This window comes from Euleptes europaea, chromosome 4 (genome assembly GCF_029931775.1).
Source record: "Euleptes europaea isolate rEulEur1 chromosome 4, rEulEur1.hap1, whole genome shotgun sequence".
Classification (NCBI taxonomy): Eukaryota; Metazoa; Chordata; class Lepidosauria; order Squamata; family Sphaerodactylidae; genus Euleptes; species Euleptes europaea.
Window position 1 is genome coordinate 60,984,952 of NC_079315.1, and position 26,706 is coordinate 61,011,657.

At 40.4% G+C, this 26,706-nt stretch overlaps 1 protein-coding gene across 1 annotated transcript; it reads left to right on the forward strand.

Annotated features, from left to right (window-relative positions):
• SECISBP2 (SECIS binding protein 2) lies at positions 1 to 26,706 on the forward strand. Its single transcript, XM_056848535.1, has 18 exons — positions 1 to 35; positions 4,211 to 4,356; positions 7,307 to 7,562; positions 9,828 to 9,951; positions 10,477 to 10,712; positions 11,895 to 11,958; positions 13,199 to 13,356; positions 14,634 to 14,789; positions 15,571 to 15,675; positions 16,047 to 16,190; positions 16,317 to 16,437; positions 19,691 to 19,860; positions 20,682 to 20,820; positions 21,891 to 22,050; positions 22,200 to 22,420; positions 22,869 to 23,023; positions 24,430 to 24,631; positions 26,560 to 26,706. The coding sequence occupies exons 1-18, from the start codon at positions 6 to 8 to the stop codon at positions 26,667 to 26,669; spliced, it is 2,697 nt and encodes an 898-aa protein (XP_056704513.1). The 5' UTR covers positions 1 to 5; the 3' UTR covers positions 26,670 to 26,706.

The following is a 26,706-nucleotide window of genomic DNA, read 5'->3' on the forward strand; positions in this document are numbered from 1 at the left end:
CCGCTATGACTTCAGAGCGGAAAGCGAGCAAGGAGGTAAGGAACATGAAGCCACCCTTCTCGCTATCGGTTATGCTGTGGGTGGAGAGCAGCCCAGAGCGACCCTCAAAGAGACAAGGACGAGGAAATCCGCCTGGTTTCTCTGCCTCTCTCAGCTGCGTTCCTCGTCCCGGTCTTAATAGGCTTCCTTGGGCAAAAAAGGGATTCTTCTCCCCCTTTTCGGGACACGGGACTTCCCTGCTGCTTTCCGACCCCTCTCTTTTTTGACACGACTCCTACGTTGTTGTTTTTCACAGCAGTCCCACTCCAATTCAAAAGGTGGCATTTCACTTGCTGAATGTCTGTCACCTACTGGGCATTTATCGGGTGTGTCTCTGTGTGTAAACAACCTCCATCATTAGTTCAGGAGGCGCCGGTTGGGATTGGAGCTGAAGGGTATTCTGCCATCAGCTTCATCCCCTGAACTCTGCAACACACACACACACACACAAAGTTCAGTTTTTACACCTTTGTGTCATAGCTCTGTGTTTTCCTCGAAAGGGGATTACTGGCCATGATGGTCCCTCGGAAAAGCTCCTAAAGGGAGCTGCCTTTACTGAGCCCCCCCCCCCCCCGGTCCGTGGTGGCGTGGCAAGGAGACTAAACCGGCCAGGCTGCAAGAGTTGCCTGGCTGAGTCGCTCGGTGGCCTCCTCCAAGCCCGGCCCAGACCTGGCGTATCGCCTCACCCTCAGGGGTGTGTGCCGGGGCAGGTTTCCGGCGCCTTTTTGGCTTTCCCAGTCTGCACTGGGAATTAAACTCCAGAAGTTTGGCTCTGGCATCGCCTTTTGAAATACAAATTTGCAATGTGTTTATTTGGTGCCTTTTTACCCCACCCTGAGGGGGGAAAGGAATACCTGTGAATTTGTGCTTTTAAGCAGGGACGTTATGGTGAAAGAAATACACCCCTCCCTCCCCCCACCTAGGGTTGCCAACCTCCAAGTGGGGGCTTAAGATATCCTGGGATTAAAACTGATCTCCAGGCAACAAAGATCAGTTCACCTGGAGGAAATGGCTGCTGTGGAAAATGGCTCTATGGCATTATACCCATTGAAGTCCCTCTCCAAACTCTGCCCTCCTCAAGCTCCACCCTCAAAATCTCCAGGTAGTTTTCAACCCAGAACTGATAACCCTACCCCACCTGAAGTGGTTTTTCAAACTATATAGAGATTGTCTTGAAAATCTGACACAGCTTGGTGGGTGCAGCAACAAAATGGCTGCTGCAGGAGGTAGAGCCTGCCACAAAATCATTACCACAGTTTAACTTAAGTAATACAGTGTAGAACCTTGTACTGTAGTGGCAACTACTGCCAAGGCAACATTTTAAAAAATATGCATAGCCAATCAGAAGTACTGTTGGGCAAAAGCCCTACCTGAACCTGTGTGTGTGTAAAGTGCTGTCCAACCACAGCTGATTTGTGGCAACCCAGTAGGATTTTCAAGGCAAGAGACTAACAGAGGTGGTTTGCTGTTGCCTTCCTCTGCATAACAACCCTGGTATTCCTTGGTGGTCTCCCATCCAAGTACTAGCCAGGATTGACCCTGCTTAGCTTCTGAGATCTGAGGAGATCATACTAGCTTGGCCCATCCATGTCAGGGCCTACATGACCCTAACCATTTCCTAAAAACACATGGCGGGTGCCAAAAAAAATGTTGGTGGGTGCCATGGCACCCACAGGCACCACGTTGGGGCCCCTGTTCTAATACATGTAATGTGGCAAGAGCCTTTTTCAGGCAACATCTGATTCATCCAATGCTTGATTTTGGTGAATGGGTTTTTGCCTATAAAAGTCATGCCGAATTCAGCCTGCTAACCTCTTAAGATTCTATGCTGTAATTTTCCATATTCTGGATGATTTCTGGGGTTGCCAGTCCTATCTTGGGAAATTCCTGGAGGTCTGGGCCAGTGCCTGGGAGGGCAGAGTTTGAGGATGGGAGCGAGTTTGGTGGGGATGTGATGCCATGGAGTCTGCCCTCTGAAGCTGCCATTTCCTTCAAGGGAACTGATCTCTGTAGTGTGGAGATCTGTTGTAATTCTGAAGCCTGGCATTTCTCAGTGTTTTTCATATAATGGAGCGGGACAGAAGAGCAGAATACTAGAACTTTTTCATATGGAGAGTTATTATGTTGCTCTCTCTGGCATGCCTAGCCTTGGTATTTTTTAAAAAAGCCTTATTTTTTAGACTTTTTTTGCTGTCAAGTCACAGTTGACTTATGGCGATCCTGTGGGGTTTTCAAGGCAGATGTTCAGAGGTGGTTTGCCATTGCTTGGCTCCTTGCTATGCCCCTGGTATTCCTTGGAGGTCTCCCATTCAAATGCTTGCCAGGATTGAGGCTGAGAGTGTGTGACTAGCCCAAGGTCACCCAGCAAACTTCCATGGCAGAGTGAGGATTTGAACCTGAGTTTCCCAGATCCTAGTCCGACACTCTAATCACCACACCACCCTGGCTCTCTAGACCATGTTGTACAATGTTCAAAATAGATTCCAATAATTTCATTCTTTAAACAAGCCAATCTTTCATTCTGTTGGAGGGAGTCATTTTCTTTTAACATTTAAATCTCCCAAGACCTGAGGGCCAGAGTGCATCTGACAAATCTACAAATTTCACTTTTCTCCATTGACAAAAATGAGGGGAAAGTGAAATTCGTAATTTAGTTTTTAGATGCACCCTGGCTTTCAGGACTTGGGAGATTTAGCCAACAGCTGTTTGCTGGCCCCATCTAAAGAACGTTAGTTCCTCTTACTATCTATTAAAATCAGTGGAAAAAGTTCACTTCCATTTATATTAAGCTCTACTTTCAGTGGGACTGTTTGTAGTGAAACATAACATTTCACTATAAATCCTAGATGAAAACACAGTGAAGATATTTATTGTCTTGTAATATTGAAACCATAAGAGTTAAATATATGTGTGTGGAGTTCTTCAGATTTTTAATTCAAATTAAGAATACATCTTGGGTTAGAACACAAACAATAGCTGCTTTATGATAACAGTGTTGACGTCAGGTTATGACTGTAGTATAATCCTAAAATTATTAACATCTCTGTGGGAAAAGTATAGCAATGGCATCAAGGCATTATTCTGTTTATATTAGAATCCTATGATTATTTCATTTTAGAAAAGTAGTAACAATAATCTTGCAGTTTAAAGAAGTGCTGTGGAGCCTTAACATTTGTTGGAGAATCAAACATGTCTAGAGATGATTGTTATAAGGTAACAGTGATAAGGGAACTGTAATAACCTGTATGTTAACTAGGTTTTGGCTTTAAAGAGAACCTGGATATGTTTTAGAATGAATGTAACTAGGTGTCAGATTACTTTTCTGTTCAATGACTAAAGTAGTCATGAGAAGTTTTTAAGAATTCAGGTTAAATCACCTTTTACAAATGCATGCACTGCACATATGTAACGCTGATTTATGTTTTGGACAAATGCTGGTTTTCTGTTGTCTCTCTGCCAGGAACATATACAACCGCCAGAGGGTGTTCAGTGAGCAGGCTGTTGGACTGTTGACTGAATACTTTGTCTCTTAGTTCTTCTGCTTAATCCTACTCTAGGGCTCATACAGATGTAATGCTAGTGTACTATTAACTAGGGTTGAGGCTTTGGGGATGAATGTGACTGCCTCAGTTACATATACTTCCTAGGCTTCTTTACCAGTCCTTGGCTTTACAGTTGACTGACATGAACCCTAACTGACATGAACCCTAACCTTGAGAATCTTGGAGCTACGCCAGGGTTAGATCAGATGGAGGGAGTTTTTGCATAAAACAGAAGACGGTGATCCTGCTCCTGATACTTTAACTCCAGTTAATAACTAAGCTAGTACTCACTTCTGCAGCTGTTAATTATCAAAAGGGTTTTTTTGTCTGATCTTAAAACAATTTCTGCCGTGCATGCAGTAAAGATACTCTTGAATTTTTGCATTATGATCTAAAGTCAGATATTTGTAAAAGCTATATCTGGAAGAAGTTTGCTTGAGCGCACAATCCTTGGTGCAATTCTGACTGTTCTCTTATTGATTTAATTTCTTCAGCCTTGTTTTGATTGAGCAGAAGAACAATGCACCAACTTTTCCTTCTTGTGACCACATTGTCCACATAGATGGGGTTTTTCACATATTCTGATTAATCTTTAAATGCTTGTAGCCAAACCCCCTTTTGTTTCTCAGGGCATCAAGTTGTCAGCAGAGGTCAAACCGTTTGTCCCAAAATGCGCAGCGGTAACAGTGGCATGGTCAGAACCCTCAGAAGCATGTGTCTTTCCTAGATATTATACAACATGCTACCCATATGTACAGGAGCCACCAGTGGATAAGTATGTACCTTCTTCATCTCATTTCTTGGGGGACTATTAACTTACCAAGGTCTTGAATTTAAATACTTAAAGAAGTTTGGTGAGTTACATTTTGTGCAGTGCTTTGGTAATAAACTGGCAGATTCATTCAGTAATTTGGTTCACAGCCTGGAAAATTCTATCTCACAGTTCATTTCACAGATAATGGTGATCATGATTGTGTGCCCTAAAATTGGCTTTTTATCATAAAAGGAGTAATAAATTGTAGGGTGGATCCAAACCTAAACTTAAGGAAGACTAACAAAGACTACAGTCAACAATAGCCATGCAGATTAGCTTTGGATTTCACACATTAACAGATCACTTCAGGATACAATGGTTCCATATTAACATATTAGCACATTATCTTGATACTTACAGGACAATGGTTAGCACATTACCTTTGTTACTTTTTGCAGGACAATGATTCAGCTCAAACCCAACCCCTTTCTGACTATATATTACTCTTCCTACACACTTGACACTGAGAGACACTGTCCTTCAGTGTTACTCCTCTGAAGATGCCGGCCACAGCTGCTGGGGAAACGTCAGGAAAGAAAATACCAAGACCACGGTTACACAGCCCGGATAACCTACGAGAACCAATTAAGGAAGTTCCTCCAGTCTAAGGAACCTTCCTTCAACTTAGAGCCCATTCCTGAAGGGGGATGACAACTCCTTAGGAGCTGGCATGACCCTGTGCTGGCTTAGGTGCGACCTTATCATGGAATAAGATTGTATCTATTCCAGCGAGGGGGCAAACATGTAGGTGTCTGGAAGCTGCAGAGCTCTGCCGGCCCCCACCGCCAGCGCAGCCACGCCAGCAGGGATTTCCTGGATGAAGCCCACTCTGGAGTAGGGAGGTGTTCCTGGGGCATTCCAAGAGGTGGAGCTGATGTTAGTCAGCTTCCTTACCCCTTTTGCCCTGGGAATGCCCCAGTGGTGTTGCTATGCCACCTTTTTTGGTGGCATAGCCCTGTTGCTTTCTCTGGGGGCATTTCCCCCTTTTTCATGTTGAAAGTACTTTTATTTTCCTTGCAGCAGCCAGGAAGCCTCTGTGGAGGCTGTGCTGCTCCTGGCTGCTGCCTAACTGCCCCCCCTTCAGGAATGGGCTGCAAGTGGCACTTCTGTTTGAAGGAAGGCTTCAAACTCTGCTCAGCAGAGTGGTAAAATAGAAGTAGGATCCATGCTGATACCTTGCTCCTGTGCATTCCTCAAGAAATACCGTATTTCATTAGACTGAGTAGGAAACAAACTGCAATTTGTTAGAGCACCTGATTTTAGATGTCACAACAAATTGCAGTTTGTTACAAACCAGGAAGTCATCAATCTTGGCTCAGCACATCAGGAGAGAGAATGTGTGAGTCCAAGGTCTTTGAGGCCTGTTCTGAGACCTAATCGTAGTCATGTGAAGAGTTGTATTTGCAATATTTTAAATTATTTTTTTTTGTTTTGCTATGATGGGGGGGGTAATCTGAGTTTCAGTACTATAAATTAGCGATTTTAAATGTCCTGTACTAAAAAATAGATAAGTGAGCAGCATGTGGATTCTTATCCCATGAGAGATTTGAACCCTGTTTTAATGACAACCAAGGATACATTAGATGTTCATTCTTTAAATAAATTGAAAATTGCATAAATGACATGGGGGGGGGGGTCACAATACTTTTGAACAGTGGTTTGTTGTGTAGCCTGTTAATAAACCTCCAGTAGCTTGTAGCTCTTGTGGGTATATCTTAAGGCTGTGTATTTCTGTTGCATTTATACGAAACTATAAGGTTTTTCTTTCCTCTTCCTAGCTCACTATAATGTGTTCTTTTGCAACACAGAGCTCTGAATTTTGTGCGAATAATCTGTTTTCTGAGGGAAATGCATTTCTGTTCTGTAGTGTTAAGAGGGGAGCTTTGGGAGGACATGTGCAGGAGGGGAAATCTCATCCCTCCCCTTTTGTTGTCCCCCTCTTCCCTCCCAGTTCATATTTTAAACTCCAGTTTACACAACTGCCCTATTCCTTGCACCCTCTCCTATTAGCCATTCAATTAATTTTTACTTCAGACTTTTTAAGTTTTTTTACCCACTGTGGTTGCTCGGGCTTTGGTCAACCTAAGATGTTGGCCAGAATTTTTTTGTACATCATCTACATGCGCACAAACACCACTTGTTACTTTCGGAGGGTTTTAAATCCCTACAGATTCCCCCCCCCAATAATCCCTATCTGTAGGAATTTTTTTATTCCCATATTAGTGCCAAGTTCTGAATTAGATGCATGATACAGCATTCAAAATATTGTCACTTGATGATGGAGAGTTGAAAAAATATAGGTTTTACCAATTTGTCATCAAAGGCAATGTCTTCCTATATTTAAAGTAATTCACTGTAAAGTTGGGAGAAACACAGCCCTTTTATTATATTATTATATACAGCACAACAGAAAAAAAATCCTTTGTATCTAAAAATTCATTGTGTTGCCTAGAAATCCACAATAGTTGTTCATCAACTCTACGAAGGATGTTATTGAAATGGTAGCTGTCTATGGTACTAGTGCTAAGAACAGGACATATTTTTCCGGCCCTGCTGTGCAGCCTGTGATTTCAGCGTTGCTTACGTATTTTAATTTTAACCTCTTCCATATTTCAGTATATTAGTGATTACGATTTATGGAAGGCGTTCCGTACTTCAAATTAATGCTCTCCTCTTTGAGTTTAACAGATCATCCTTGTTCTCAGTATTGAACCTCCTGTCATTTTGTGTTCACTGTTTTCCATAGGATGCTTAGCAAAGTAGACCAAGATTTAGTAGTGGCTTTTCATTGCTTAAAACAACATTGCTCTTAGATATGATAATGTTTGGATTCCCAGTAAAAATGTGTTCAAGCAAAAACATTTTTAAAGATGTTGTCATACTTGAACTAAAGAGCAATATGTTTATTTAGACAACAGGAATGTATTCAAGATGCACCCTGGGATACTACTACTTCTCTTTCCCAATATGCATCTCAGAGTCTTACGGAATGTAGTTCGCTTGGGGAATACTCCAGTACTTGTTCACTTGATGCTGCACGAAATATAAATACAGTTCCCAGCTATCAATGTGATAACACCTCTAAGCTCCGCAGCTCTTCTCAACAGGACAGAGACTATGCCAAACAGACTTCTCTCATCAGAAAAGAGGCTGGAAACCTTCCCAGGGTGAGTAATGATGGCATGTTTTTCTGACCCGTGTGTAAGTCGCTGTTCTCCAGGTCATAGTTGTTGTGCCAGATATTAATCTGTTTCAACACATTTCTTCTGCCCTGTCTTTACCTGAACTATCAGTGATGCACCCTGCTTCTCCACAACTATATCTGTACATCCTCCAGGGTGAGGCTAGAGGATGACTTCATGGACTATTACATGTACAAAGGCCCTGTTAAAATGGCAAGCTCTAAAATTTGGAGATGCCAAAGGTGAAATAGAAAAATGTCATACATTTTCCAGGGCTGAATAAAGATCACCAATATAGCTAATTCTCAGTGTGACCAAATCTATGGATATTTAAATTTGGAGAATGGAGCCATGAATGGACCAGATGTATTTTTTTACAAACCTGAAAAAAGCCCCAGGATTTTCAGAAAAACTGAAAAGATTATGCCTGGGGAGTTTAAGCCCCCTCAAAATATTAGAAACAGTGCCTGTAGCTTTAAGAAACGAACACCTTTTGTGGCTGTTGCTTGGCAACTTCAGCAGTATTGCCAGTTGTAGCTTTGATTTCTGTTAGTAAAAGGTAGCAGGAGGGTGCAGGGCCCTTTCCACAACAGTTTTGGCCTCTGAGGGAAGACTCACTGGGGCCAGTTCCATCAGCAACTACCAGGGAGGGAAAAAGGGAATGCTGAAGATGGGAGCAGAAAAAGGTAGGTTGGCTGGTGGGTGGGAAGGAGAGAAGGAAGCAGGAAAAGGGGAGAGGCTGTGGAGGATTTCAGGAATGGGAAAGAGGAAATAAAGAGTTATGGGAAAATAAGATCCCCTCCCCACAAGTCCTTGTGGGTTCCCCACCTATTTGGTTCTAGTTGGTAATCTCCATTCCTGGACTGTGCATAGGGACAAGCATTGGAGAGAAGACTTGCAAAGTCCAAGGGTGTAATTGTTTTTCATGTTTTTATCCCACCCTTTCAGCAAAGATTTCAGGATAGATTTCTCCACTTGATCATCACACACCCCTGTGAAGTCTGAAAGTTTCATGGCATAATGGGGATTTGAACCTGGGTGTCTCCCTGATCCTAATTCAAAACTCGAATACTATGCCAAATTCTCTCCCTCTTAAGAGTTACCTTTATATAGCCATGGTATAACAGCAGAAGTTTCCCATTTAGAGAGATTTTTGGAATATTTTTAAAGATCCTGTCAAACTGGGACAATTTTACTGATATCAAGCTTGGTAAAATAAGTGAAAATCACCTGAATTTATGAGGAAAGTAAGGACTGGATTAACTGAGGAGAGAAGTTCATTGCACTGTTTCTGAAGGGAGTTTTGTGTATTTCTGGTGAGAGTTTTGGCTTCATTATCCAGGCAAAAATTAAATGTCTCTAATACAAACTACTCCTTTTCACGTGGCTATTCAACATGAAGCAGCATCAAGCTACTTAATAACATACAGATTTAATGTGGTATTGCACAAATAAGGCAACTAAGCATTGAATTTAAACAATGAAAAAAGTTTGGTGTTTTTTTTAAAAAACAATTTTATTTTAACAAACACAAATAAACAATGATAGAAACATTAAAACATAGACTCAGTATAACAATATATATGAAGCTTGCCATTCAAAATTACAATTCTATTGTCAATCTCATTGAATTACATTGCTTTTTATTTATCACAGGCACCCTGTTCCTGAAAGGGGGGGGGCAGTTAGGCAGCAGCCGGGAGCGGCACAGCTGCGCCACCTCCACAGTGGCTTCCTGGCTGGAATAAAGGCAAAATGCGCCCATTAAAAATAAAAAAAGAGGGAAATACCCCATTGCCTTTAGAGAGGCTATGCCAGCAAAATACACTGCAGCGTGAGGGAGCATTCCTGGGCTGAAAGGGGTTAAGAAGCCATGTAAAGGCAGCTCCACCCCCTGGAACACCTCCCAAGACGTCGGCATTGGGCATTGAACAGTTGGAACCCTGCCAGGAGGCTGCAGCAGTGTCCGAGTGCCATGCTGCTGGTGTAAATGTCCAGGGGGTGCGGCTTAAACGCCTTCATGCCAGTTTAAGTGCCAGTTTATCATGGCACAAAGGGGCCCTTACACACATGGGGTTACGCCAGCTCCCCTGAGCATTCGCCTCCCCCTTCAGGATTGCATGCATATTCTTCCATATCTGATAGCACATTTATTACTTACTTATTGCTTAAAGCTCTCTTATTTTATCAAAGTTTGATTCAATTCTGTTCCAAAACCAATGGACATTTTTGGTGGTTGTTTTTGTACAGAGGCGACAACAACACGAGGAACCAAAATTGGACTGTAAAAGGCCTGAAGGTAGTCACTCTTCTTGCATAACAACAGGGAGCTCATTTCATACTGCTGTACATGGCAGAAGTCCTATTAAATCAGGTATATCTACAGCTATTGATTGAGTCTGTATTTTGGAAAGATTTCACAAATCAATCCACAGATAATATATTGGTTAGATTCTACTGTGCATCATTGTATTTTGAGTGCCATTGTTAAAAACCTGATTTAAGAGCTTTTTAAAAATGGAGATTGAGAAACAGCAATTACTTGTGATTTCTGTTTCATGAAAATCCTGTTTGCATAAATTTTAGTAATCATAAGCTATTTTTGTATCATGCAAAATAAATTTTAGGCTCAGACTAGGTTTTCAAATTAATTAGTTGTGTAGTTTTGAAAAATCTACGTTTGGAGTAGATTTTGGAGTACATTTAATCTAACCAATTACATTTGGAATACATTAAATCTAACCAATTTTGTACCCCCTTTGTATCTTTTTCTACGGTTATTTTATTAAACTTATTTATCTTTGCTAAGAAGCACTCAAGGTGACATACAGGAGATTATTAAATGTATAAAACCCTGTTGTGCATCATTTAATTGCGTACAAACTTTTTTCCCCATTAGACAGGCGTGGTAAAGCTGTGAACAGTAAATACAAGCACATTCCAAATACAGAGTCGCTTCCAGAACCTAAGTTTGAAATTACCCTATCAGATTTCCCAAAATTGCAAAGCCCGGGGAATAATGATCTACTCGACTTTCAAAAACGTACCTGGAGGACGTTGAGCTCAGCTGAAGGAGATGTGCTGCTTTCGAAATCCACAGGAAAACCAAAGATTTCTGCTGTAATAACCAAAGAGGTTAGCTGTTGGATGCAGAGCTGTACAGAAGACTGTCAATGTGCAGCCACTTTGCTTAATTGTGTATCTGTTGGGATGGTTTGCAAGCAAATTGTGTTTTCTTAGATGAAAAATGTAGAAGAGTAGACAGATAATTTATCATTTCAGTAGGGTTGGGTGCTGTCACATATGAAACTACATTAGGAAATGAATTCTTAAATAGTTATTAAAATTTTCCCTGGGGCTGTTGTTTTTTCTCATTTACTTTGTTTCTTACAGGTATTTCTGTATCATTATTTTAGAGACCATTTTATCTATAGTGGTAACAAAATGTAATCATGTAAAGCCATCAATAAAATTCTTGGACTGTATTTTTTGCTCAATGGAGGAACAATAGAATGAAATAAATATAGTCTTTGGAAGTCAGGTATATCCCAAATAAAAGTTAACACAATTACGGTGATAACCATTGCTTTAAAACTTAATAAGAGTCTTTCTACAACCTCAGAAGACAGATCATAAGTTTCTTAAAATAGTTAACACCCCCTTTGCCAGTACTGCAGTTTACACCACTGAAAATGGTGGCATAGCCCTGAGCAGTTCCATGGGGCTTGGAGGAAAGAGCAGGTTTTTGACTTCGGCATAGGGCCGGAACCACCCCTACTCATGCTGCCTGTTTTGAGTCCTGAAAGTTAGAGATGGGATTATTTTTAATTGTATTATCAGTGTCCTCTTCCTAACTTCTTTGTCATCGTGTATGAGACATAGGAACTCTATTTTAAAAAACTAAAACAGGTGAGTTAACAGGTGACCTAGAGTTAAAGTTTAATTGCATTATAAGCACTGAATTGTTTTGAAGGGTTTCTGAAAATACTTTGTTCAGAAATGACCACGGCATCTCACTTCTGAAGTAAAGGTGTTCTTTGACTTTTTCTTTATCAGGTTTCCAATCTTTTTGACAGCGAATAGAGCTAAGAGTCAACTCTGCCCCAGCTGAACCCAAGAAAAACTTTTTTTGTTCTGTATTTTTGTTTTGTATAAATTAATTTTAGTCTTAACTGTCTTTAAGAATGACTGCTGAGTGGTGGTCTGTTTTTAATTATGCTAGGTAAATTTATACTAGGTAAATTATGGATGGTACTCAGATTTTTGTACTTTACAGCAATATTTTATATATATGTGAGTGTGTGTATATTTTTGTAGGGAGAAATATCTGTGAGAAGGTTGCCCTCAGAAAGAACTTTAAGAAATTCTTCTGATACTGGAAGTAAGTGCTACGACTTGGGTGTCAGATCACACTGCATCCTGTTAAAGATTTAAGGCATTTTTTTCTGTATTTGGAGCCACTAAACAGTATTCACCCATAAGCGTTCTTAGAAAGGATGAAGAAAATTTTGTCTAGCTATGCTGAGTGTTAATACAACAGAAGAGGTAGCTAGCTGACGTTAAGCAATTGTATGAAAATGCCCTTGGATGTTGTAACTCTGTTTTTCAAGTCTCCTACAAATCTTGAACTTGAATATAATTGTCAGAATTAAACACATACCAAAAGCAAGATAGCCAGTATGTTTACCATTAAGATGGATAATTTGAAGGATATTCTAAAGCAGGGCTTCTTAAAAAATTTTTCCACTTGCAACCCCTTGTTTGTGGCTTCCTAGAGGCACCTGGTTGACCACTGTGTGAACAGACTGCTGGACTTGATGGGCCTTGGTCTGACCAACAGGGCCTTTCTTATGTTCTTTTCACCCAAAAACCTTTTATGCGACCCCGGGTATATAGGTATATAAAATAGGTATACAAATCAAATATTTACTGATAATAAGTCATAAAGAAATTTATTTTAAAACAATTCTTTGGTATACATATAATTTTACCATTTACAGTTGCCAAATTTTTCGTGACCCCCACATTCAGTTATATGACCCCATATGGGGTCGCAACCCATAGTCTAAGAAACTTTGTTCTATTCCAAATTCCTTTAGCAAAGGGTCTCAGGCATGCTTATAGTTTGTGTAGGGTTGTCTTTCTGATCGTTTAAAGTGAAAAGGTGAGAGAGCTTGCTTCAGTGATGAAATTACCAAATGGTTTGTTCGAGCACCAAATGTGAAAAATGGGGTGCAAATCTGAAGAAGTGAGCTAGGAAGAAGTGTGACTCACAAAGCTCATACCCTGCCAGAAATTGTTTTAGTCTTTAAGGTGCTACTGGACTCTTGCTCTTTTCTACTACTACAGACAGACTAACACAGCTACTCATCGTGTCCAGATATGATAGATGTTAGGTTTGAGACAAAATGGAGCTTTTTGTGGAACTCTTCATATCTTCCCCCAAAAAACAGTGGGCTCAGTTTTGGTAGTCCTTTGGGTGGGGGCATGTGGATGGAGCAAAGATACTGACTGCCTTTTAAAAGACAACTTTGGTTTTAACAGAGGCCATTTCTTGCAAGGATGTTCAGTAGTTAAGAGTTGTTGAACAATTTTGAATATTGTCTTCTGTCAAATGTCAGTTGCTCAGGTGTCTTCAAGTTCCTGTGATGAGACCCAGGTGTCTTGGGCCACTGTGCTTTCACAAGCTCCAAAGAGAATTATCCTTTTACCTTCCTCTGTTCTTGCCAGCAGCCATTCTGGCAGTGAAGGAAAAGATGGTGTTCCTGAAGATCATAAGGTAATAAGATCAATTTCCAGGCCACAGTGTTGTATCAAATGTCGTGATCCTTTTAAAATGCTGTCCCTGTTTGTGCTTTATTTACTTATAGCGAAGAAATAATATGCGTCAGTAACAGACAGCACAATTCTCTTATACAATTACATAATGCTAATAAGCCTAGGCATTAGAGAAGTATAAAAATTTGTAAACTCTACTGGGAAGTGATTTGTTATTTGATTTATTACTAATATTAGTTCTGTAATTTCAAGTTCTTTTATTACCCAAAATTCTGTCCTTGCCTTGGTGTGGAATGAGCCAAATTATCTGCTGTGTGTTTGGCATACTGGTACAATTGTCTATTTTTTTTCTTTGCCGCCATGAATGGTAAAGAACATAAGCAAAGCCCTGCTGGATCAGGCCAATGGTCTTAGTCCAGCATTCTGTTTCACACAGTGGCCAACCGGTAACCTTGGAGGGCCAACCAACGGTGCACAGAGGCCCTGGTTTTGCATTTTAGTACTGGGATCAGAGGTTTACTGTCTCTGAATGTGGAGGTTCTCATTTCTTACCATGGCTAGTAGCCATTGACCAACCTATCCTCCATGTATCTAACTTTCTTTTAAAGCCACCTATGCTTATGGCCACATTCTCTGGCAGTGAATTCCACAGTTTTACTCATTGTAAAGACTTTTTTTTAAAAATCCGTCTTGTACTTATTGCCCATTAGCTTCATTGAGTGACCCTGAGTTTTAGTATTATGGGATAGAGGAAAAAACCTCTGAGATTCTTTCAGAGGAAAAAACCAGAGATTCCTTCACAACTCCTAAATTGTCATCATTGTATGCTTGTTATGTTTAAAATGGAGCCACATACTCCCAAGTATAAAAAGTGCTTGGGGATATAAAGAAGTACCAGGGTCAACAGCATATTCATGTTTTCTTGCAGGGGGTAGTTTGTTTCCCTTTTCCTAGTTTCTCCTGTAAATCCCTTTCCATGTGATAGGATGGGTGCATTGCTTCCTGTGATGTATCAGACTCATTCTGAAAAACCAGGTGCTAAGGAGCTAAAATAAGGATTTTGTGGACAAGATTGATACAAGGCATTGGAAGTTGTTTCATCTGTCCCAAGAACCCAGAAACAGAAGCATATGAAAACAAGAAACATCTTGTATTCTGGCTTCTAGAGAATCAAATTATATTTCTTATACAGTATAAACTTTAGACCAGATATTGCTCTGCAAACTTAGCTTAACAGCTTTAGCCCTATATGTAATTTTTAACTTCATTTTGCAACAGTCCAAAACTAGAGAGAATGCCAGTGACAGTGAAGTCGAAGAGATATCAGAAAAGAAGAAGAAAAAGAAGAAGAAGAAAAAGAAGGCCAAACCAAACAGTGATGTGGAGAAGCTTCTTAACGAAAGCACTTTAGTTCAAGAACCTCCGCGAATTGAGGTACTGAAGCTCAATGTCCAGTGATCTCAGAGGTTTGTGTGTGTGCCCTTGATGCAGTGCCTCAGATCCATGTAAACTTAGTCCAGTCTGCTGGACTGGAGGACACTGACTTCTCTTTATATATCACTAAATATAGTACAGTAGGCAGAAAGTCTGAGGTTGACCACAGTACACATAGCAATCCAAGCAACATAATGGTGATTCAGGATCATTTAAAATAAATCGCCCTGAATTAGCCGTTAGTCATTTGGGTTTTAAGGCTTTGCATTGATCCCTTCACTAGTACCTGCTTAACTCTCAAAATAATCATATGTACCTAACTTTGATTGCCAAAAAAAAGTATAAATGAGAAGGACAACTAATTTGTAGCATCTATGTATTGTCTTAGAAAGTCCAAAGACCTTAACATACGTTATAAGATTGTTGGAAGGATTACAGTAAAATGAAGTAGGTCAGCATTGTTATTACAAATGGAGGGGGGGAGAGAGAGAGTGGCTTGCCCAGAGGGAGTGTGTATGGCAGAGATGAGGATCAAGCTCAGTAGATCCTGATTCATAGAGCAAAATCTGAATGGCTTAACCAGCTCCCATATCAGGAGATATGTGGGGGTTCTTCCACTCGCCACAAATAATTCACTAGTTAATAAGTAGGAAGGAAAAAAGATTGGAAATGAGTAAGACATGCATATCCTAGAATTCCAAATGGTTTGTTGATAAGTGAAGGTAGGGAAAATGTGCGTGTAAAATATAGCCCAAGCTAACTTAATTTTTCATTGACTCAGGATGATGAAGAATTTCCTAACTTAGCTGCTGCTACTGATAAAAACCACAAGCTAGGGACGCCGAAGTCCTACTGTTCAACGCCTACTACTAGGGAGAAGACTGAAGTAAGATATTTTCCTTTTTCATTGATGGTGTGCCATTCAACTTTGTGTCCTGTGTTCTGTCTTCTTGGCAATAAATGATCTAATCATTTCATATATGGCCTGATCATTTTAATTTTAATTGAAGGGTGGAAGAAAGTATGCTGACAGTTTCACTTGTAAGGAAATAAAAAACCTGTTTCCAAGGTTGTGGAGAGGGAGATTCTTTATTTCAGTGTTCAGAGTTTCATCCTTCTAAACCCATGGAATTCTAGCTGTGTGTATGAGCTTGGACTAGCGAATTTAAACTTTAAAAAAGTTAAGTAGAAAGCAGTAAATATGTGGGACTTTCCTGTTCCTTCATGGTGGCTTCATTGCATTTCTGTACTTCAAAGGTAATCCTAACCAGGAAATCTGAGTATGATTCTTATGACGGCTATCCTCACAGTCTTCTGGTAACTCCCAAGCCAGATGAACAATCTGGAAGAAAAGCAGGTGGACAACCTTCATCCAGTACAACAGAAAAAAGGAAAACGCAGGTAAACCAGTTTTTCCCATCTTAAATTTGTCTTATGTGAGCCCAATCACATAGACATTGCTTTGTAGATACAAACACAGTTTTTAACCAAAGTGAAAGAGCTTTATGTACTTTACTCCTTCTTCAGGGGTCATCTAAGAGCAGTCGGAAAAGTCAGATTCCTGTGCAGCTGGATTTGGGAGGGATGCTGGCTGCTTTGGAACAAAAACAGCATGCAGAGAAATCACCGAAGCCTGTGGTGCTTTCAGGTATAAATTTTAAGAGCATTTTCTTTTTTGTTGGTTTCAAATTTTCAGCACACTGAAATACCTCTGGCTTATGGTGACCCTATGAATTAATCACCTCCAAAATTTCGTACTGTTAACAGCCTTGCTCAGGTCTTGCAGACTGAGGGCTGAGGCTTACTTGACTGAGGCAATCCATCTCATGTTGGGTCTTCCTATTTCCAGCTGCCTTCAACTTTTCCTAGCATTATTGTCTTTTCCAGTGACTCTCATAATGTGACTAAAGTAGTCTCAGTTTGCTCATTTTAGCTTCCAGGGAGAGCTCAAACTCAATTTGATCTAGAACCCACTTATTTATCTTTTTGGCAGTCCATGGTATCTGTAAAACTCTCCTCCAACACCACATTTCAAATGAATCAACGTTCTTCCTATCAGCTTTCTTCACTGTCCAACTTTCACACCCATACATAGTATTGGGGAATACTGTAGTATGATTTATCTTGATCCTGGTCATCAGCGACACATCCTTATACTTAAAGATCTTTTCTTGCTCCTTCATAGCTGCTCTTCCCCGTCTCAGTTTCCTTCTAATTTCTTGGTTGCAGTCTCCCTTTTGGTTGATAATGGAGCCAAGGAATAGGAAGTCTTGAACAATTTCATTTTCTTCATTGGCAATGTTAAAGTTGTATAATTCTTCCATAGCCATTACTTTTGTCTTCTTGATGTTCAGCTGTAATCCTGCTTTGGCACTTTCTGCTTTAACCTTCATCAGTAGTCATTTCAAGTGTTCACTATTTTTTGCCAGTAATGTGGTGTCATCGGCATATCTCAGATTGTTAATGTTCCTTCCCCCAGTTTTCACCCCATCTTCAGCTAAATCTAATCCAGCTTTCCTTATATGTTCGACATATAGATTGAAGAGATAGGGAGACAAAATACATAAAATACATCCTTGTCTAACACCTTTGCCAGTTGGAAACCATTCTGTTTTTCCATGTTCTTTCTTAACAGTAGCCTCTTGTACAGATTATAGGTTGCACATCAAAATAATCAGATGTTGTGGCACACCCATTTCTTTTAAAATCAACCATAGAGTTTCATGATCCACACAGTCAAAGCTTTGCTGTAATCTATGAAACAAATGCTGATTTTCTTCTGAAATTCTCTCATATGCTCCAGTAACCACCATAAATTTGCAGTGCAATCTCTAGCACCTCTTCCTTTTCTGAATGCAGCTTGAACATCTGGCATTTCTCATTCCATATATGGTAACAGTCATTGTTTTAAGATTTTGAGTATCACTTTACTCGTGTGAGAAATTAGTGCTATGGTCCAATAGTTGCTGTAGTCTTTGGCGTCTCCTTTCTTGGAATTGGAATGTAGGTTGAGCGTTGGCATATTCTGGTTAAGATTTTGATAGATTCCATTTTTATGGCTTGAAATAGCTCCATTACTGTTCCATTTACTCTTTGTGATTTGTTTCTCCCAATTGCTTTGAGAGCAGCTTTCACTTCACTTTCTAAATTGCAGGTTCTTCTTCAAAAGATTCTTCTTGGAAGGAATCTATTATCCTTTTGTCTCTTCTGTATAGTTCTTCTGTGTATTGTTCCCATAATTTATTTATTTTTCCTGTTAATGTATTTGTTAGTGTAAGTCACAGCTGACTTACGGTGACTCTGTAGGGTTTTCAAGCCAAGAGACGTTTGGAGCTGGTTTACCATTGCCTGCCTCCGCATCCCACACCTGGTATTCCTTGGAGCTCCCATCCAAATACTAGTCAGGGTCAGGGCTGAGAGTGTTTGACTGGCCCAAGGTCAACCAGCAAGCTTCCATGGCCAAGTAGGGATTTGAACCTGGGTTTTCCAAGTCCTAGTCCGACACCTTAACCACTATACCACGCTGGCTTTCTTTGTTTCTTTACACTGGTTATTATAATAATTCTCATTGTGTCTCTGTGCCAGTTGCTGGAACGCTACATGTAACACACAGTACAGACAAAATGTTGCAAGGTTGTAATGTAGCTCATGTTGCAGTGGCACAGAAGGGATAAAGAAAAATGAACTTTGTTCATTAATGCCTCATTGTTTCCACTACCATTTCAGTTGCAATTTAAAAGTTGAAGCCCAGTAGAAGTAAAATGTTATCTGTTCCACTTTTCATCAGGCACTGATGATTTTCTTTATTATGGTAAGAATGGTTATGTATGGGTTTTCCACCTTTGAGGTTACTTTTTGTTCTATAAAAATGAATGTCTGCAAATAGTGAACATTTGTTAGCTTTTCAGCGATGTATTTGAGAACTTGTGGTTGAAATTCAATGAATCTTAGGAATAGTAATGTACTTTTGAAAGCTTATAATGATGCATGGTTCCTGTATGTAAAGTGCTATCAGGTTGCCAATATATGATGACCCCTTAGGGTTTTCAAGGCAAGAGATGAACAGAGGTAGTTTGCCATACCTGCCTTTGCGTAGCAACCCTGGATTTCCTTAGTGGTCTCCCATCCAAGTGCTAACCAGGGCCAGCCCTGCTTAGCTTTCGAGATCTGATGAGATTAGGCTAGCCGGGGCCATCCGGATCAGGGTGTGTAATATCTAGTAGCATCCAAAATTGAATTATATGTCCATTGTTCCACCTAAGTTGTACAGTGGTACATAAAATTATACTGATGGAAATTTTCTACTGAAGTTTTTCAAGAATAGTAGCATGTAGTCAAAATCCTACCCTCCCTCCCAACCTGCAGTCTAAAAAGGTACAGCCCATTCTTCTGGATAGAACCTTAAGTATATTCTGGAACAGAAGAACAAAACCTGTGCATAGGGTGCAAGAAATTCCAAGGAAATTTGGCATTGCCCAGAAATGCTTCAAGGAGACCAATTTTGCCATACTCCAAAACAGCGTTAAGCTAAATCTCAGCTAATGATTATACAAGTTTAAAAGATACAATATGTTAGACGGATGCATATACCTGCAGTAATGAGATATTCTTCAAAAACTCTCATGCTCACAATACAGTTTTATTCACAAGTGGAATAAAGCACTGTTAAAATCAAAAGCCCCATCCTACAAGCTAGTCAAACCATTAGGTAATGTACAACACCAGCAAAAGAGAAATGCACCATGCATTCCCAGGTTTCAGTGTAATTTACACGCTGAGCTTTGATAAATCTGGTTAATCTAAAATATGGTTGCTCTGTCTAATTTGTATTATTATTTACATGTAAAGAAGGAGCTCAGCCTTAGAGTTGTTTTTTGATAATAAATTTGCTTTTATTTCAGTTGGTAGTGCAGTGACATTGCCTTCAAAGGAATCTACACCAGTAATAAAAAGCCATCTGTTACACCAAGAAAAGGTTCCACATAATCCATTGGACTCCAGTTCTCCTTTGGTCAAGAAGGGAAAGCAGAGAGAAGTCCCCAAGGCAAAAAAGCCAACATCTCTGAAAAAGGTGCATTCAAATGGAACCTTTCTTCAAAGTCTAGAGTCACTCTTATTCCTCTGACTCATTAACATGCTTTATGCGGGATTTGTGTCTTGCCATAGCAAGACATTTTAAATTCCTTCAATTATGAGAAAAAAGCCAGCTGTGTATTAATTGCTGATTCAGGTTATCATTCTTTAACTGAAGCCATTTTTAGCTTAATACACCTTCCTGTGTGAAAAGCTCTTCAAATTATTTCTATACAAAAATGTGTTAAAGGCTAATAACTTAGAGCAAGTATAATATAAATGTGGGAGTGGGGGGAATCAAGTTTTGATTAAGCCACTTCTAAATTAGTCCAAAGGTGATTTGAATGGCTAACTGAACACTGGGAGTTCCCTAGCATAACACTAGTTCTTTCCTGTGGGCAGCTTTTAAGTTTGCCATCCTGAGTCTGTTTCTTCTTAAGACAGTACAGTCCATATTGTTCCCCCCCCAAAAGCAGAGTTGCAGTTAGCAGCTGGGGCTGCCAACTCCAGCTTGGATAATTCCTGGAGATTTGGGGTAGTGTCTGGGGAGGGGAGGGAGCTCCACAGGGATGTGGTGATGTGGAATCCACCCTCCAAAGCTGCCATTTCCTCTGTGAGAACAAGATCTCTGTAGCCAGGATATCACTTGTCATTGTGGAAGAACTCCAGGCCCCACCTTGAGGTTGGCAACCCCATCAGTAGATAAAGACTGGAAGGTAACTACTTTGTGCGAGCTGAAAGATCTTCATAGAAGAAGATCTTCATGGAAGAAGGTGTATGTTTGTTGGGAAATTATATCAAAGTATTTTTATTTTAAAGATTATTTTGAAAGAGAGAGAACAGCGGAAACAGCAACATCTTTTAGAACAGACAGAGATTCTGAAGGATAAAAAAGATGATCAGCAGTGTATGGAATCTACTCCTGAGGATCAGTTAGTTTCTCAAGACACCAAAGCAGGTATAATTTGAATCTGGTTGCTATTAGTTTTCACCTCTAGGCAAGGAATCTTTTGTTTTTACAGAAAATGAAATGCCACTAAAAAGTTATGTTGCACTTGCACTGCATAGTTTAAGATATAATTGCAACAGTATGTATGTGCAGATTAAAATCTAGGGATTGCTTGTGAAATGGTTTCCTATCTTATTACTCTCTGGATTTTGGTATTACCAGAAATATTTATTGAAGCAGAACTCATGACATCGGAATCTGTGGTTCTTCCAGAGCTTTAGTTTGGAATGCACATACACATAAATAACTAACAATGACAGTTAACCACTTTGAAACTTAACTATAGAAATGGTCAAATTTTTATTCCCCTTGGAAACTGCTGTGGTCAGTGCCTAGTCTTCATTTCCCCATCCCAAATTTGATTTGGTTTCTGGTACTGGCTGCACTCAATACCAGGGGTTTCAGGGGCACTGAATAGTGAATGCTTAAACTGAGAAGAAATGCCACATCATGTGAAACATTCTTTTTTCTAGTTCTGCATTTTATTTTGTCTATTTTATTTTCTGCAGCAGCTTTTGAGAGACAGAATGATTCATTAAAAGCTCTTGTGATTAGCCTGTGCATGCCTCTAGATTTTTTTAAACCTCTTTATTCAGTGCATTAATTTGCTTTCAGTGTGTTGAGTAATTGGTTGGGTTTCATATGTAGCAAAACATCTTCCCCCACTGATGTAATTTACTTTATCTTTAAAGGTTGCTTAAATTGTAACCCACTGCATGCATCTAAAAACAATGCCATAGAGCAAGTCATATAGAACGATCCTAATTGAAGTTTTCCCTACAAATGTGCTCAGATGTTACTTTTTATCAGAAAGTATCTTGAGAACAATCTGTCAAAGATTTGTTAGTATAACCTTTGAATGGTTGTGTCCACATTAATTTTATGCCAGTTTTATTTTGGCAATCTGCTGCTGAACAAAAAGTGAAATAAAACTGATAAGTGTCTAATATGGATCTTACATTCCTGGTCAACAAAAAAAACATATATCCATCATATATTCAACTTTCCTTTACCTTCAGAGTCTGCAGAAGAACCCCCTATGGATCTTGTAGTTGTGACTCAGAGTAATTCAGAAGTACCTGAGCAGTGTATAGAAGTCAGTGGCACTTCAGAAAACTCCCTTGCTCCTGCACAGCTAAATTCCACCCTTCCCAAGATCCACAGCAGAAGATTTCGAGAGTAAGTATTTTGATTTGTTCATGACATATTCTGCTTCTGTCCATCTGTCTTTCTGTTTCTCTCTCTGGATGGAGTAGACAAAAAAAAAGAAAAGGAAAGATGAACCCTTGTTACTGCCATGTTACTGAAAGAGTTGGTTCTTTCTTTAGTTACTGTACCCAGGTCCTTTGTAAAGAGGTTGACAGCTGCGTAACCGATCTTTTGAAAGAGCTGGTTCGCTTTCAAGACCGCCAGTATCAGAAAGATCCAGTCAAGGCCAAGACGAAACGTAGGCTTGTTATGGGGCTGAGAGAAGTCTTGAAACACCTGAAGTTGAAAAAATTGAAATGTGTCATCATTTCCCCAAACTGTGAAAAAATTCAGTCAAAAGGTGAAGCTTGTGTGTTAAAAGGATCTGACTTTACTATTAACGTGCACAGACATTATTTATGATGGGTGGTCTGGGTAATGAGAGGTTTTACAGAGCAAGCATCCCATTATTGGAAATGTACAGCTGTCTTGATAACTATATAGTGAAAGGAGACGTGGTGGTTTTGTCAGCTCAACTGCTAGTGCCCACTCCGTTTGCGGCTCAAGCCACTGGCTTCCAGCAGTGGCTCCCACCCGCCTCACTCAGAGCAAAGGCTGCCCATTGCTTAACCTCAGTCATGGGGGGCTAGTAGGGGGGACTCTGGGGGTTGGCCGTGATCCTGGGACCCCAGCCTGCACTTTTTCTCGGGGGCCCAGAATCACTAAGACTTCCCCCGTTTGTCTGCTGTGTTGATGGCAGTTTCAGTACTTTGTTCTCCTTTTAACTGTGTCTTGTATGATTGCTGTAGGTGGGTTGGATGAGACTCTGCATCTCATCATTGACTCTGCTTGCGAACAGAATATCCCTTTTGTCTTTGCTCTCAATCGCAAAGCTCTCGGGCGCTGTTTGAACAAAGCAGTGCCTGTCAGTGTGGTGGGAATATTCAGTTATGATGGTGCTCAGGTGAGTTTTACTAAAGGTTTTTTTCCCCCCACGACCTTCTATAGTATTTATTTGGATTGAAAACAAAAACTTAACTATTTGACAGTTGTTGGTGAAATTTTATGGGTTATTACCAACCATTAGGCTTGATGTTTGAAAATCTACTGTCTCTCTCTTTTTCTCTATGAGAAATTTGCTTCATCTCTGTAGTTCATCAGATCCACCATTTCCCCCACCTGCTTTTTTGCCAGTTGTTACATAGACCAGGCAACGGTTTTCCACAAGCAATGCTCCATGCACTACTAATTCTGGTTCAAGCAGATGCATCTAAATGCACATACCCACATGTCCCCAGTCAATCTGACCTGATCTGAAATCTGCAGTGCAACCTGAAGGAAACTGTTCTCAGTCCTCAGTCTATTTCATTCTTTCCCTGCTTAGCAACTTGTGCTTAACTTTGTTTTAGTTGAAACACTTTTAGAAAGTTACACAGGTGAGATGTGTTCAGACTTGCGCCCATTAGATTTCTTGCCCTGCATTTCTGTGTATTGCTGCAACCAGCAAAAGTGGCTGTTTGGGGGTATTAACACTGCTCCATCATCTGGGTCAGCTTGTCAGGATTTAATTCTGTAACAACACCAGCTTGTCTACACGGTCTTACAGTGTGCAGTCCGCGTATGGAGAGTTACCATATGCTTTTCTGAATCGTGATTGCATTGCACAGATTGACTAGTCACTTCAAAATCTCTTTCAAAGTAATTATGTGGGGTTAGGCTGCAAATCTGAAACTAAATCAATTGCACAGGATCTGCTGATCTCTGCAGTTGAAAGTGGTTGCAATGCCAGTTTATACAAACATTCTGATTCTCCTTGTGCAATCATATCTTCAGATACATGAGAAACCTAAGTTTGAATCAACCCCTTACTCAGGGACAGCTAGCCGCATTTGAGATTTGTGTTTTCCACTTTTTATGCCGCCCACAGTCTCATTTCCTCTGTGCTGTACTGGTTCCAGCATTCAGTGCTGGCAGCTTTATTTCCACCTGCACCAATCCCAAACCTTTGCACTTGTAGCATAAGGGGAATTCTAATACTAAGTTTGTGGTGGATCTAGGAAACTGGCATGAGCCATAAGCCGGTACAGAGCCTGGGACCTGAGAAGCTCACGTAAAGCACTTCTTGGATCAAAGGGTAGTGCCTTTTATTCAGCAGACAAGATTGACAAGCAAATTTCCGACACGGTTCTCTTAGTGAATCCCTTTAATAACCTGTTTTTTAAAAAATATTTTCTTAAGCCTGAACATTAGTAGGAAATACAATTATATGGGTTTTGCATTTTTGTGTTTTAATAAGAAACTGCTGAAGAGTTAGCTGACTACCAGTCTAAAATAGGGATTTGGTTTTTTTTAATTACCGTCTTATACTAGGACTGTTTTCATAAAATGGTGGAGCTGACAATGGAAGCAAGGTCGTCCTATAAAGAAATGATTGCAGCTGTACAGCGAGACTGTGCTGGTGAAGAAAACGAAAGCGACTGTACTCGTTCTAAAACCGACGACAGTGAGAACAACCTACAAGATGTTGTTAAAGCACCCTCTCCGGAGTCTGATGAGGATGTACCAAATTACAGTGAGTTCCCACCACCACCACCACCTAGTCTGCAGTCTTTTCCGTCTAGGTTTTAGAATTCAGTTGATATGTTCATTCCGAATGCCGCTTCTGATATGGTATGATTTTCAAACAAGATGATGCCGGTCTTGATTCTCAGCTACATAAAGAATTACCTGAACCAATTTTCTTGTTGCAAACTGAGCTGCAAAATGCAATGAATTTGAGTGGCCGCATAAAATTAGGAAAATATGAGTAGAAACTTCAGCTAAGCACTCAAGAAGCAATTTGACAGCCATCTTTATGTGACTATGGAATTGCTCTTGAAATGCCTGGGAAGCTCACTGACGTCTAACAATAGATGCCAAAGTGTGGGTGTAATGTGTGAGACTGGAAAACAGAAAGGTTTCTGACCCTTTTAGAAGAACCAGACAGAACATGCATGCCCTATCTCCATTGTATTATCGCAGGGGTCCCCAACATGGTGCCTGTGGGCACCAGGGCCCCTGCCAACACCTTTCCTGGCTCTCATCAAGTGTTTTGAGAAAGTGGGCAGGGCCAGGTGTGGCTTCTGCCCAGCAAAGCTTCTGACTGGCCATTGGAGATCTGAATGGCTGTGCAGGTTTTTGAAAATGAAGCAACAGCATGAGGATCTTCACTGTGTGGAGGTTACGCTGCGGTAGCCATTGTATGATTCGCTCCAACTTCTTTTGTGGCTGTGTCCAGCATGCTGTGTCAAAATTCCAAAGGTGCCTACAGGCTCAAAAATGTTGGGGATCCCTGTATTATGGGATATTGGTGAACCCTTTCAGACCTCCGGAGCTCGTATCTTTGGTTGCCAACCAAAGGGGTCTTCAGACAATCCTCATTTGATATTTTAGGATCCACCCCCTCCTCCCCACGCCCCTTATTGTTTGCCCTAGACTGATAGACCCAGAATTATGTCATTGAGACTGCAGGCAGTTCCCTTTTTCAGTGCAAGTCTACAGGAGGGTAAGTGTGTGTGCAGTCAGGGGTAACATTGACACGGCCCTGTAGCCATGTTTATTCTGTGGTTGCCTGAGACTAGTTGTGAGTTTTATTTACTTTGACAGTAGGACAATTCTGCACTGATCTTCAGAGCTCTTGTATTTTGCACTCTGGTATTTTGAATGTTGGGAGGCGGAGGGCTACCAATCTGAGAGTGCTGTTGTTCTCCCTGCAAGACAACATGTGAGGTGTAAGTCTGTGGTCCCCTGCCGCTTCCTGTTGTTCTCTCCTCCTTCACCTGATAATACTTTACCTCAAATGATAGGTGCATCACTATTAAGTTGGGAGCAATAAAAATGTGCATGATAGCGCACTATCATGCTAGCTATCCTTTGTACCCATAGAACAGAGTAAATGAAAATAGCCCTTCAGCTATTTGCTGAAATAGTTAACTGTCAGTTGGCAATAGCCTAAGCAAAATTCTGGACAAGCGGAGGTTATTTCCTTCTCTTGCTCTAAAATTGCCCCCATTATATAGGCAGATTATCTTCAGCTTCCTGCATAAGGAAGCGGATCCTTGTGTCCCTGAATGGTTGAGTGTTCTGGGACCTCTGCTAGATAAAACAGTTCCAAGGTTAGAGGGAGCGAGATTTTTCAAAATGCAATATTCTCAAGGCTATGATGCAAAAAGTCTTGCATGAATGCCCATCTTTTATTTTTATTACCATATTTACTTGAAAAAAAGATGACTCTGAATGTAAAGACAACCCCCCAAAATGTTATACACAAAAAGTTTCTCTTTTTTTTTATATTGAACTTGTATGTAAATTTAAGACAACACCCCTTTTTTGATAGTGAACCTGGGGAAAAAAACATCTTGCATTCAAGTAAATACCATACACACTTCTGAGCTTTGCAATATGTAGCTTCTGTCCTTAGATTTAACAGTTGAAGAAGCTAGTTACTTTCTTATTTTCTAGTTAAAATCTGGAAGAAAAAGCTTGAGGAGGAATATAATCCTTATGTGCTGGAGCTGGAAAATCGGGCAACTGCTGAAACGCCGACCCTGGGTTTTGAAGAGCCTCAGTAAATCAAGACTGCCATTTCTGGCCTTAGTGGTTTTGTGT

What these genes read in the sequence shown, in the direction of transcription:
- SECISBP2 (XM_056848535.1), top strand. Translation starts at nt 6, where the DNA reads ATGACTTCAGAGCGGAAAGCGAGCAAGGAG. An exon ending in CACAGCAGAAGATTTCGAGA is followed by an intron (nt 22,051 to 22,199) that starts GTAAGTATTTTG and finishes TTCTTTCTTTAG; the next exon opens with TTACTGTACCCAGGTCCTTT. An exon ending in TGAAAAAATTCAGTCAAAAG is followed by an intron (nt 22,421 to 22,868) that starts GTGAAGCTTGTG and finishes TGATTGCTGTAG; the next exon opens with GTGGGTTGGATGAGACTCTG.